The sequence below is a fragment of the Astatotilapia calliptera genome, chromosome 11 (genome assembly GCF_964374335.1).
Source record: "Astatotilapia calliptera chromosome 11, fAstCal68.1, whole genome shotgun sequence".
In the NCBI taxonomy this organism is placed as follows: Eukaryota; Metazoa; Chordata; class Actinopteri; order Cichliformes; family Cichlidae; genus Astatotilapia; species Astatotilapia calliptera.
Genome location: NC_137432.1, coordinates 17,377,391 through 17,389,526, shown reverse-complemented (window position 1 = coordinate 17,389,526; position 12,136 = coordinate 17,377,391). Strand labels below are relative to the sequence as shown.

Genomic DNA, 12,136 nt, shown 5'->3' with positions numbered 1-12,136 from the left:
CCCCATGCTCTCTATCTCTCTCCCCCAAAAGTAACAGCATGCACTGTCTCACACAGGATGGGCCAAAGGGAGGGGAATCTGGTCGGGGGGCGTGAAGAGAGTTGGTACAAGTGTGCAGGGGTGGAAACTAAAATGAAGACAGGCAAAGAAGGACAGTCCATGCCCTGGGAGGGTAATACCTCCCATCTCAGCTAATTGGTGATAATTGACTGGGTCTAAATTAGCATATTCAGATCTCTGATACTAATGGCCATTAAACACAAACACTTAGGGCCTCTAAAAGGTTGGCTACACACAGAGGAACACAATATCGTGGCTCTCCCGCTCTCTTATACACACACACACACACACACACACACACACACACACACACACACACACACACACAATGATGTGGATGTACTATCACTAATATTCAATTTGTGTGTTCATACAAATAAGAAGCAAATGGGTTTATTCCAGTTATGAATGAATCAACGTTTCATGAATTGATGTGTGCATCCTGTTTTTCTGTTTGAGAACACGGGATAATAATAATGCTTTGATTTTTACAAGAAACATTAGTAACTGGTATGACTTATGAGTTTTAAAAAAGGCATTCGCTAATGTAGGATTAAAATGCCACTGAATCTCTGAATGTGCTGCATAAATGAGTTTCTGAGTCAATGAATAGCGGAGGCCATACCCCCCCTCCCTCTTTACCTCCTTGATTGGATTGGGAGACGGGCTGATGAGTGTGTGTGCATGTGTGTTTGGGAGGAGGCTGTGGGCGACCCTCAAGCACAATGGGACGGCCCTGGAGCTCATTCAGCAGCTGTGGGTTTCCCAAGATCACACAATGATGCCGGTTATGCCACTTGCAAGTCCCCTAAGTGGCACAACTGTTACTGTTCACAAGTTTGAATGGGAACAGGGGAGCCGAGCCCGTGGCCCTTTCGTGGGCCCGGGGCTGACCACTAAACACACCCGCTAACTTCTCCTCCTTGGTTTCACACAGCCACTGGTGGGATCACAGGGGCCAGCTAAGCCCTCCAATGGGCTGTTGTGGGGTCTCCTAATTGCCCCATGAAGGGTTGTGGGGGCAGGGGTTCTCTGTACTTGCCAAAAACATGGCACCATAAGCTTTGACCACAACTGCTGGCTAAAGATGACATGGGTTTATGTGAGCGAACAAAGCCACCCACAAAAACACAGATGAATGTCTTATGGTGATAGCCATCTAGGATAAGTTTTAAGATCTTTACTGAATTACAGCACAATGCATATGTGGAGCAGTTAATAGGACTAACAACAAGTAAGACAATGATTAGCTCCTCATGGCTTTTGAAATAAACACAGTTGTAATACCGCTGGAGCTAAAAATCAACCATCTGAATTATTCCGATGCATTTTTTAACTTAATTATTAGCATGTGAGATTGAACTATCATCACCAAGTTACTAATGTGCATTTTTTTTTAAAGCAATCGAGCTGAGTGTTTGAGCAAACTTTAAAAATCAAGCACCTCTGTGAGGTTGTACTTTGTGTTATCCATCCAATTTAGGTTTGGATATTTATATGTTGACATGAGGTGTGATCATGTTTGTCACTCTGCTCATACAAAAAATAAGTCAATAGATAAAATCCATTAAATATGTCTACTTTCCCCTTCAAGGTCGACTCCCTGATCACCACCTTTAGCTGTTCGTTTTCAGTCATGGAAGTCCTATTCTGATAATTTCCACAAGTAAATATCAACTTCTGTGTCTAACTGACCCGATGTTTTTTCTCACTGGCAATAAGAGCTGAGTCTGTGGCCATGACCCAGAGACCAAACAGCACTCTTCACTGAAAGAGTCTGCAGCATCCAAGACTGAAGGCAGCAGCAGCATGACCAGAAGCAAGCTTATGTTAGGTTTTTTCCAGACATTAAAAGGGTGTACCATAAATTCATCCAGCAGGCTCAGACTGTCAAGACAGAGCTCCCTTTGTAAGACTTTGATGTTTTTAAGACAAGAGTTTGGTGAAAACTTGAACTGCAGTGCCAGCAACTTTGATCCAGCACACACAAGTTTTGTGTGGCAAAAAGAACAAAATTCTCACTTCCCCAGAATTTAAATTTAGGTTAAAAGGTCAATTTTTGGACATACTGCAGGTGATTCAACACCCATTACAAAGCATAAATGTAAGAGGACAGAAAGGGACTTCCACAAAGTGAGCTAAAAACAGCAGATAATCTCGAAACAGAGGAGGCTGAAGGAATCTAGACGGAAATTAAATCTTGTTTTTGTATCACATATTTCCTAGTCAGCAGAAAACTATACCTAAGCACATTGAAACTAAAACACATAAATCTATTGCCTTAATGTTTGCTATAACCTTAATATGTATTCATGTTGTTCATATTTTCTGCAAATTTATCTCATACAAAATGTTCTAAATGCACCTGAATGAAGACGACAAAAATAAACCACAAACACTTTGTGCTTGATTGAAGAACATAATCTAACAAAACATCGCCCAATTCTTATTCTGGGCTTAGAAAAATCGTATGGATTATTGAAATACATGAAAGCCTATTATGTATGAAGGCGTACTTTAGTTTCTTCTACTCGTATGGAGTCCAGTAAGTAGTGCAGAAGCTCCTGGCTGTCTTGTTGTTGGTAGCCCTTGAAGCATGGAGCTCTGGAGAAAAACAGAAACATATATTTTTTTTAGAAAAAAAAAAACACAACAAAAAACCCAAAAACAAAATAAACAAACAACAAAAAAAAACAAAAAAAACACCCAGAAAACAAAGTTAAGACTAACTGAAGGATGGATGTTTGTGAAAACAGTGACAACATCAAACGTGGGAGTGAATCTGACTCAAAAGAGTCTGTTGTTTGTGCACAAAAACTGAACACGTTATCGAGTCTAGAAGAAAACCACTGAACACAAAGCAATTAGAATCCATGGCAAAACACGCAAAAAGAAGAAACCGTGCATCAAGGTCTCTCAAGAGTTTTCACTGCTGGATCTGTGAAATCCTATCTGCCACTATAACGCCTCCTTTCACAATCCAGGTGGACGCAGTATAAAACTTATACACTTAAAGGACCAACAAACAATTTGTTAAAGTTATTTTGGTGGACAGAATATTTTCTTCATACAGTCATGTTAGCAATATAATGAGAATTAAAATCCACCGAGAAGTCGAGGACGCTTGCAAACAGTCATATCCAGGATCTTAGGTTAACAACTTCACTAAATGGCCTGAATAGAATATTGTTCAGTACATCATAATTGGGTGCTCATAAAACCACAAAAACAACCTTGAGCTTGAGCACAGGTTGGGTGAACTCACACACAGTGATCACATGTTTGATTATATTCTGACCAAAACTGTAGGAGGAGGAGCAATTTTAGTGAATGTGAATTGTGAACAGACCACCAGATGAGCTCTAGCTCCATCTGAGTAACCCCATTACCAGGATGAACACCTATTTGCTACTAGCAAATGAACTGTGTGAAAGCAGGTCCCCCTCAGATAAAATTAAACATCTTCTTTTTGTGAAAGCAGTTGCTTATTACACTGAACTTCAATAAATTATAAATTCATTATACTTTATTATAAAAAAAAAATTATACTGGATGAAAAAAAAAAGATTTAAATAAGTCTTATTAAATACCATTCTTCCATCCATAAAAAAGTAAAAAATAAATACAATGAAGCTCTCTAAGCAATATAAGAAGAGGTTCATAGGCAAGTCACCACTCCTCTATGTTGGATACTTCCACAAAACAGACTTTCTGCTGTGCACAAATCTTCTTGGTAAAGCGAATGGACACCATTAGAGTGGTTAGAGGGGAGGCTCTCCTTGGCTCCGACCCCTGGCTGTCCACGGTGAAGCAGATGTGAGGACAGATGCCAGGGGCAGATGGGTAGCCAAGGTTGGAGCTACTGCAACCTGTTGGGCCGAGGCAACCACATAACCAAAGGACAGGTTGGTTCAACAGGGATAACACATACTGAGAGGCCACATTCCTGATTAGACAACATTGAGGGTGGTCAGAGGTGGGAAGTGCGTAGTAGTGGGTTAACTCCTTTCAAGCCATTGTGGATCTTTTGCTATGCTATGATCTTTGTATGTTAAGTTTCTTTGTTTGCCAAAATGTTCTAAATAGGAATGCTGCACACCTGTTCCTGTCTGATGAAAGCAGTTAATCCTATTATAATTATTAAAAAGGAATGCAGTGTGTCAAATATAAATTCTGACCAATACATTCTCCTAATGACATTCCTAATCCTACTTATGTGGGAAGATCACTCAGACCAAAACAGCTTTTTACACCCTTGACACATTGCCATGAACAAATGGATGTCCAGGAGAGAAATGGCCAAGCACCTCTCTTCAACACAGGTCAGAACCTGTAAATCTGGAGGAGATCAAAGTTGCCCCACATACTCGCATCTTATCCTAATCTCTGTCTTTCATGCCTCTTTTTGTGCAAACAGAAGGCAACGTGCAGGGGTGAAGATGGTACAGAGAACATATGTTATTTACTGGCGAGCCTCCAGGAAGAGCAGCAAGTAAAGGAATGCCTCCATCTAGCTTTGCCAACTGAATTTGTTGATCAACTAAAAGAGAGAAATATGAAGACAAAACAGAGAGGAGAATGCGTGAGACAGAAAAAAAAGGGGGGGAAAGAGAGAGGCAGTGAAAAAGAAAAAAAAATGAATGCACATGGTTGGTATCAGTGGGAATGAGGAGGTCTGGAAGTTCATCCCAGTGGAGACAAAGCAGAAGGGCCCTGTAGCCCTGCTCTCAATCTGGCCAATACAAACAGCTGCGGTGCTAACACAATTAATAGCCGGATGAGTTAGTACCAGACACAAGGCCACACAAGCTCCCCCCAAGTCGAACACACACACACACACACACACACACACACACACACACACACACACACACACACACACACACACACACACACACACACACACACACACACACACACACACACACACACACACACACACACACGTTTATTATTATTAGTCCTTTACTCTTAGACGACTTTAAAACATTGCAGTTCAATGTTTGCATTCACTGCAGCATTTAAACACTATGAATAATTTCAAATTAAAAATAATAAACATTTGTTGTCACTCTGAGAACATTGTTAGTTTAACTACTGACTTCACTAATGGGAAATTGAGAGACAAACCCCCCAAAAACATTCATTCTGACTACATGGATTAGACCAATGCACCCTCACTGATGCTGACATACTAGTGCTGTATAAGAGAAAGAAAACTCATATATCATGACACAGTAACGTATTTAAAGGTTGATTCGTCAATGAGAAATGGCACAATGTTTGAAACTGTAATATAAAAAGATTTTATGCCTATTGAAATATTCCATAAAAACGCACAAAAATTCTAGTGCAACAGGGAAAAAATACAAAGAAAAAAAAATCACTGAACCGCCATCAAAGATTGGCTTTGTACTTTTAATTCATATTTTTCTGGTTTTGATCATGAAGCTCTCAACATCATTATTCGAAGGTGTCCTGTGTTCACAAACCAGATAGAGAGCAGCAGAGCTGAGGGAAAGGATGTAAAGTTTCAATGCCAGCTTTGAATATGTGCACATGTCAAAATTATTATTCTTATTTTTATACCAACTCTGAATCTGTCTCTCTTCTTTTAATGTGGTGTGTGCTGTATGTGCAAGTGACCTGGATGCCAGCACTAGATGGGATCCATTGTTGTCATGTGCTATTTCTATCAGGGATGAAAGGCTTCTCACAAGGCTTATTTATGAACAATTTTTGAAAGATGTGAGTATGTGGACACAGTACACGGACAGAGAAGAGAGCCAGCATACTTTTCATTTTTTTGCACCACAAGAGTGTCCAGTGGCTGTCCTGAAAATGGAATCAGTCCTTGAAAGAAGCAGGTGTTGATGAATGCCCTCTGTGTGGCCTTTTTTCCTCCAGATTGTGCATTACACATGTGTAGCGAATGCATCCAGATAAAGTGATGGACATTAATGATGAAAATTCTCAAAAAATTGTCATTTTTAATACTTAAGACATTTCAAGTCCAGGTCCAAAAAGGAAAACAGACAAACAGTTGTGTCTGTAATTTTTTTTTTCCCAGTTGTGCCACTGACTGGCTTTGTAGTACACTGGGTACAAGCTGGGACCCTCACTGGCACCAGATACAGAGTGTGGTGCTGGCCGTCCGACACACACTGCTTGGCACTGGTCTGAGCACAGACCAGACCCCGTGCTGTTGGCAGGAGGATGAGGAAGCAAGCTGTGGGGTACTCAGCTGGTTAAGGTCAAATCCATGTGAACACACGCACATTTAACACAAAAATGGGCTCGACTTCAGGATGAGCTGAGTAGAGTAGGTTGACTCATATGGCTGTTTCAAGGTGTCGGAAACAGACTGTGTTTGTCATTATAATTCAGAAGATTAGTGCTGTTTATTCCAACTTCTACCTTATTTTCAAAGCACAACAGCTCCAGCCTGCAGATTTACTTCCCTTTACCGAGAGTAAAGCCTAAATCAGAGTCTGCTCTGCGTGGGAATACTGTAAAACACTGGATCAGCCATGGCTATAATCATTAACCCCTGCTAAGTAGAAAAAAACCATTTAAACTGTGCTGATCACAGACTGAAGGCCCCATTATGCAGTGTGCTAACACAAACATACAGGGAAAGACTGATAAAGAAATGATAAAAGCGCTGTTAGCCCTCACAGGCCAAGGGCAGACCCAATCCTCTTTGAGTGAGAAGAACTTGCAGAGGATGGCAGGACATTTTCAGAGTACAGGTACTGTAAAGGTCGCTGCAACAGAAAGAAAAATGTCCCAGTAAACAAGCAGTTCTTGGCCTTGGCCTTTCAGATCAAAGGCTTTAGGCCTGAGTAAATGTAGATAGGCTGCTGTGAGGAGTCGTCTAAAAACAGGTGATAGCGCAGGCTATCATCAGGCTCAGAATCATGCATGTTCTGTGGTGTATAAGTAAATTTTAAAAAAGTTAAGTTGCCAATCACAACACTAACAAAAAAGCAACAAACAAAAAACAAAAACAAAACCCAAAACAACCCCCCCCCCCAAAAAAAAACAAACAACCCAGACAAAACAAAACCCCTCATTAAAAATAAATATATATTGAACACTACATACAGCCTGAAAGGAATCTGCAGCAATTGTGACCAGAGACAAGTGACTACAAGCAAAATAACTGCTGGCGATGGGAAGTGGGCGACACCCAAGAAAAATTTCTCTCAATTCCAGGTGATAGTACATACATTAGAGGCTCGCCCAGACCACTGGAACCTGGCTATCCACAAACAACCGTCCGTCAGCTTCAAAGCGATGTGTGATGAATGCGTTACTTCAGTGTTCCTCACTTTTTGAATTGGATAATTTGGCTTCAAGACATCAAGATGGCGATACCAAAAACAGTCATCCCTGCTTCCTTGCCATAAACAAGGGGTTCACCAAAACGAATAGCTCTGCACGTTTGGTTTGACGCAACCATGAAGGGGATTTATGTCTCTGGCTGGAGCAAACCAGCAACTTTTCACCTGCCAAGTGAATGTGTTAACCACTACACCATGGGATGCAAAAAGTCTACATAAACTTCATACCTGTAAAAGGCTACAACATACAATAACTTGAATGCTTATATCTCTATCCATTAGATCAGCGGTCCCCGACCCCCGGGCCTCGGACCGGTACCGGTCCGTGAGTCGTTTGGTACTGGGCTGCGAGAGTTGAGGCTCAGGTGTGCAATGTATGGTTTTCAGGGTTTTTATCGGTTTTCAGCGTTATTTTGTTATCGTTTTGATCGTTAACTCTGTTTTCCTGGGTCTTTTCACGCGTGTTATGAATAAATCTTCTTTTTTTCGGTACTGGTACTAGTTTTATTTTGTTGTATTTATCCGCGACACCTTAAAGGCCGGTCCGTGAAAATATTGTCGGGCATAAACCGGTCCGTGGCGCAAAAAAGGTTGGAGACCGCTGTATTAGATTATGTGAGTTGAATTTACCTAAAAAAAAAAAAAGTTATAAAAACAAAACATTGATAATAAAGTGCATCAAATATTATTGTCATTGGGAATAAACATGAACGCTGTAATTGAGCAATAAAATAAAATAACATATCCCCTGTTTCCCACCTCTTTGCCATTTGAAGCATAAAAACAATGTATTAAAGCTGTCATTTTACTGTACTACAATAAAGCTGTATGGAAAAATGAATAGATTAATCATTTGATACAGTTTAAACAAAGAGTAGCATAAAGTGTGGTGAAGCTTAAAGTCAAATCTGTCTATTCAAATGTATTTTAGTGGAATAGATTAGTTCTACTTGAAATTAGACATGTATGAGTGCATAAGAGTGTGCAGTGCTTGCTGTCTGAATGCATAATTGCCTGCATGCGTTGCAGGGCGAGGTGGTGCCAGGTGAGGTGGCATCCCACAAACACACACTACACAAACACCCACAGAGGTCTGTCTGATAAAAGCTAGGTACCAGAATAACTATAAAAGCCGCACCAGAGAACGATCCAGTCATCCAACGTCAAATGCTCTGGTCATCCACCTGCACTACTAAACAGTGTGAGGCCCCAGCCCCCCTCCATACACACAAACACGGTGGACCCAACCAGCAGGGTACCAAGCTCAACCAATAAGTCAGCCAATCAGACACCCACACTTTTCATGTAAGAGCAAGGTCTGCCTGTCACACAGTCTGTCAGACCTTGGATCAAATGCGACACAGGTGGCACAGCCATGTGGAGAGAAGCAGGAGAACTACAAATGGCTAGCTACAGCGGTACAGTGATTTGAGTGCATGTTCCGTGTACGTCAAGGTTAGTGTGTGTGAAAGGCATTCAGCAGAGACCATGTGCTACTGGGGTCAGGCTGGTTAAAAGTGTGCACTGCTGCAGTAAAGGGATGAAAGCAGGTGGAAACTGTGGCTCCTGCAGTGGTGATGGAGAACAATAATTATGGTGAATTCTGATGGCTTCACTGACCCTGAAACCAAACATTGGCAGGAGTCTGAAGCTGGTGTATGATGATTGGTGATTTTAGGTCCGCAATTACACAACCAGAGTTCAAAATGTCTGAAAGGTTTGTCAATAAAATCTGTGTACTCAAAGTACAGATACTTTTTTACTGTGCTTACGTACTATTTTCAGATATATGCAAGTTGTTTTTTTTTTCTGCCTACTTTTTGCTTTTACTCCCTACATTTTTTAAATATTTGTAAGTTTTTATTGATTATCTTGCACAAAGTATTTACATTAGGAGCGTTATAACATTCCTGAAAATAAGAAACCTGGCATTTATATGTATAGTATTTGTCCATACGCAATTTTGCTAAACATTGGAGACAAACATATGACAAACAATTTCAACTCCTCAAAGTTGTAGCAAGATGGAAGTGGTATGTCCCGATTGAATTTTCCAGATGTTTTTTATGTAAAATGTTTTTTTTTAAATAAATATCTGGTTGTGATTTTAATTGTAGGCAAAAAAAGAAAAGAAAACCAAAAAAACCACAAACAAAACAAAACACACACAAAAAAAACAAGAAAGAAACCAACAAACCGAACAGTAGGACCGGTGGAAACAGCTGGCCCAGTCTTGATGGCATTTTCCACCTCATAGTTGTTTTACTAGGTAAGGTAAGCTATTTAGACAAAATTACTTCTTATCTCTTTAATATACTGGGTCCACTTAAACCAGGGTTTGTTGAATTTCTCTCTTTAAAGCTGCAAAGACATAGTGAGCCTCACCATTATAAATATTTGGTAGACAGTATGGTGCAGTTCTTGTATTCCTTCCAATGCTTGGAGCCATTTTCTTGTCAGGGTTTTCTTAGCTGACATTAACATAATTCTCAGTAGATATTTATCTGCTGGATTAGTTATATTTGGGAGGCCTAAGTACATATATAAGAAATCAAAGGGGATTTGTGTGCAGAAAATCTTTTTCAAACATTTGTGGATATCTTGCCTAACCCTAATTTTTGGGCAGGACCAGAATAGATGGTAGTGATTAGACTTCAGACTGCCACATACTCTGCAGGACCCTCTACAGTGTAGGCAACAGAAAATAGATACACATTTTTTATTTTCCTTCTTTGTCTTCTGATTCAAGATGAGTATCATTAGAATGAAAAAAGTTAGACGAAAGTGAAAGTGATTTCAATCTACTGAGATTATGTTATCATTACGTTAATATAGCACAAGGTTCAGTTAGCCTTGCATAAAAATAGAAGCATCCTCCACAGAAGTTTCTTACTTTAAGTGCATTTCTGAGCCTGTGCTTTTTTACTTGAGTATAGAAGTTGTATCAGTACTTCAACTTTTACTGGAGTATTTGTTACCAGTAGTATTTGTACTTCTACTTAAGTACAGAATGCCTTTGCTTTTGCCAACTCTGCTTGCTTCAGAATGAAAATATTCAAATCAACATAGCCTCTGCTCCAGCTTCACTAGCTTACATTACTTCTCATGTTCCCCACAGATGAGGGGACACATAAAGCAGAGGCTCTGGGTTCACAGGAAGTAGCAGGTGATATGAAAGGTTGTGCCTTACTTTTGGCAGAGTTGGTTGAAGAGGATTTTGGGATTGACACAGCCTTTCCCTGGATCCTTCATGTTGTGGAGGAAGGCAAACATGGCGGCAGTCAAGGGTTCTGGACTGGGCAGCACTACTGTTAGTGGACTCTGGAATAGGAAGAACACATGAAAGTAAAACATGTTGTTCTTATTTGAAGTAATTAGTATCTTGTTTATGAAATAAGGCCAGAAATACAGAAAACATGAAAATACTTCAATTTTAACTACTACTAAGTTCTAACAGCATTCAAAAATTTCTGTAATTATGCATATTAAAATATGCATAATTCTCCTTTATTAATGAGAATAATAAGCTGTACCAGATTTGTCTCTGGAGGGGGGCAGATCCTCAATTTGTACCCCTTCTCCTTCACCTCTTGGATAAGGTCAATGAGCATGTGTGTCTGGGACAGGTTCTGTGAGGAAAACAGAATCATGTTAAGACTGTTAAGCGGGGTCATCGTTTTCTAAAGGTGGGACTCGCTTATACAATATTAATGCAGTTTAACATTTTGCAATATACTGAGTACTGCAATAACATCTATTGTGATTTGTCACCTTTCCCCAACTGCAAATTATGTCCTCAAAGTTAGACTTTGTCAGTATCTGTTTCATTCATGTTATGGTTTTGTTGTAAATAATGGTCAAGCACACCAACACTGTCACTAAAACCTGCCATAAATGTTGCCAGTAAGTCTGCTATCAGTCTGCAATTTAAATTTGGGTCAAGTTGGCAATTACTTGCAATCATTTATGACAGTACAGCAATTAGCTGTGATAACTCATTAAAACTCACATGTGAAATTCACATTTAACCATTACATTTGGACTTAGCAACATTCCTGCTTTATATAACCAGTATACAACCATTTGGCAGCCAGTTGAATCCTATGGAGTTGTCCTCAGTGACAAAGACTCATTCAGACTGATGGCAACATGCAGACAATCTGTCTGTATTTATGAATTAAACAGAAATTATTTTCACACTTTTGACAATCTTTCAGAGGGATTGCAGTCGGTCCAAGTCAGACTGGAACTGTTTGCGGAAACATTGCCTCTTGCAATCAAAAGTTGTTGTGAGGATCTAACACTCTCAAGGTCTAAGCAACCATTTACTCACCACAAGATGCAGAATGTGAAAAAAGGGCAATTTTTAAAAATGTACTGAAGATCCTATTTTGTAGTTGTGTGACTGAAGGTAGCTTTGTCAAACCAAGTGTGTCCAGTGTTGGATGGTTTTTCGGTTAATTTTAATTAGCTAACATTATCTCAGATGAGGTAAATGAGGTGGGCCCTCTTTTTTTCTAAGTATTAGAATTTATTTAATAAAATATTGATATTTGGTGTTTTTATATCCATACAAAATAACACAATACCAAGCTGTGTTGATTTCCCCCACCATATCTGACACTCTGCCTCTGATTTCAACTGGGGAACAATATTCATCAGGTGCATTAGATCAACTGGTTTTAACTAGAGAATATTGTACATTAAAGAAGTGGCTCCAACTGATCAAA

General features: G+C 39.8%; 2 protein-coding genes across 3 annotated transcripts in view; one reads left to right on the top strand and one right to left on the bottom strand.

The window, feature by feature from the left end:
• Positions 1-12,136, bottom strand: part of usp45 (ubiquitin specific peptidase 45) — a 42,791-nt gene that overhangs the window by 8,269 nt on the left and 22,386 nt on the right. For both annotated transcript variants that reach the window (XM_026183566.2, XM_026183568.2), the window contains exons 7-9: positions 10,940-11,035; positions 10,597-10,727; positions 2,577-2,664 (exon numbers count right to left, since the gene is read on the bottom strand). In XM_026183566.2, coding sequence (XP_026039351.1) covers positions 2,577-2,664; positions 10,597-10,727; positions 10,940-11,035 — 315 coding nt within the window. The remainder of the gene's footprint in view (positions 1-2,576; positions 2,665-10,596; positions 10,728-10,939; positions 11,036-12,136) is intronic.
• Positions 8,828-12,136, top strand: part of tstd3 (thiosulfate sulfurtransferase like domain containing 3) — a 28,155-nt gene continuing 24,846 nt past the window's right edge. The window contains exon 1 of the mRNA XM_080307859.1: positions 8,828-8,861. Within this exon, the coding sequence (XP_080163985.1) occupies positions 8,843-8,861 (19 nt within the window). The 5' untranslated portion in view covers positions 8,828-8,842. The remainder of the gene's footprint in view (positions 8,862-12,136) is intronic.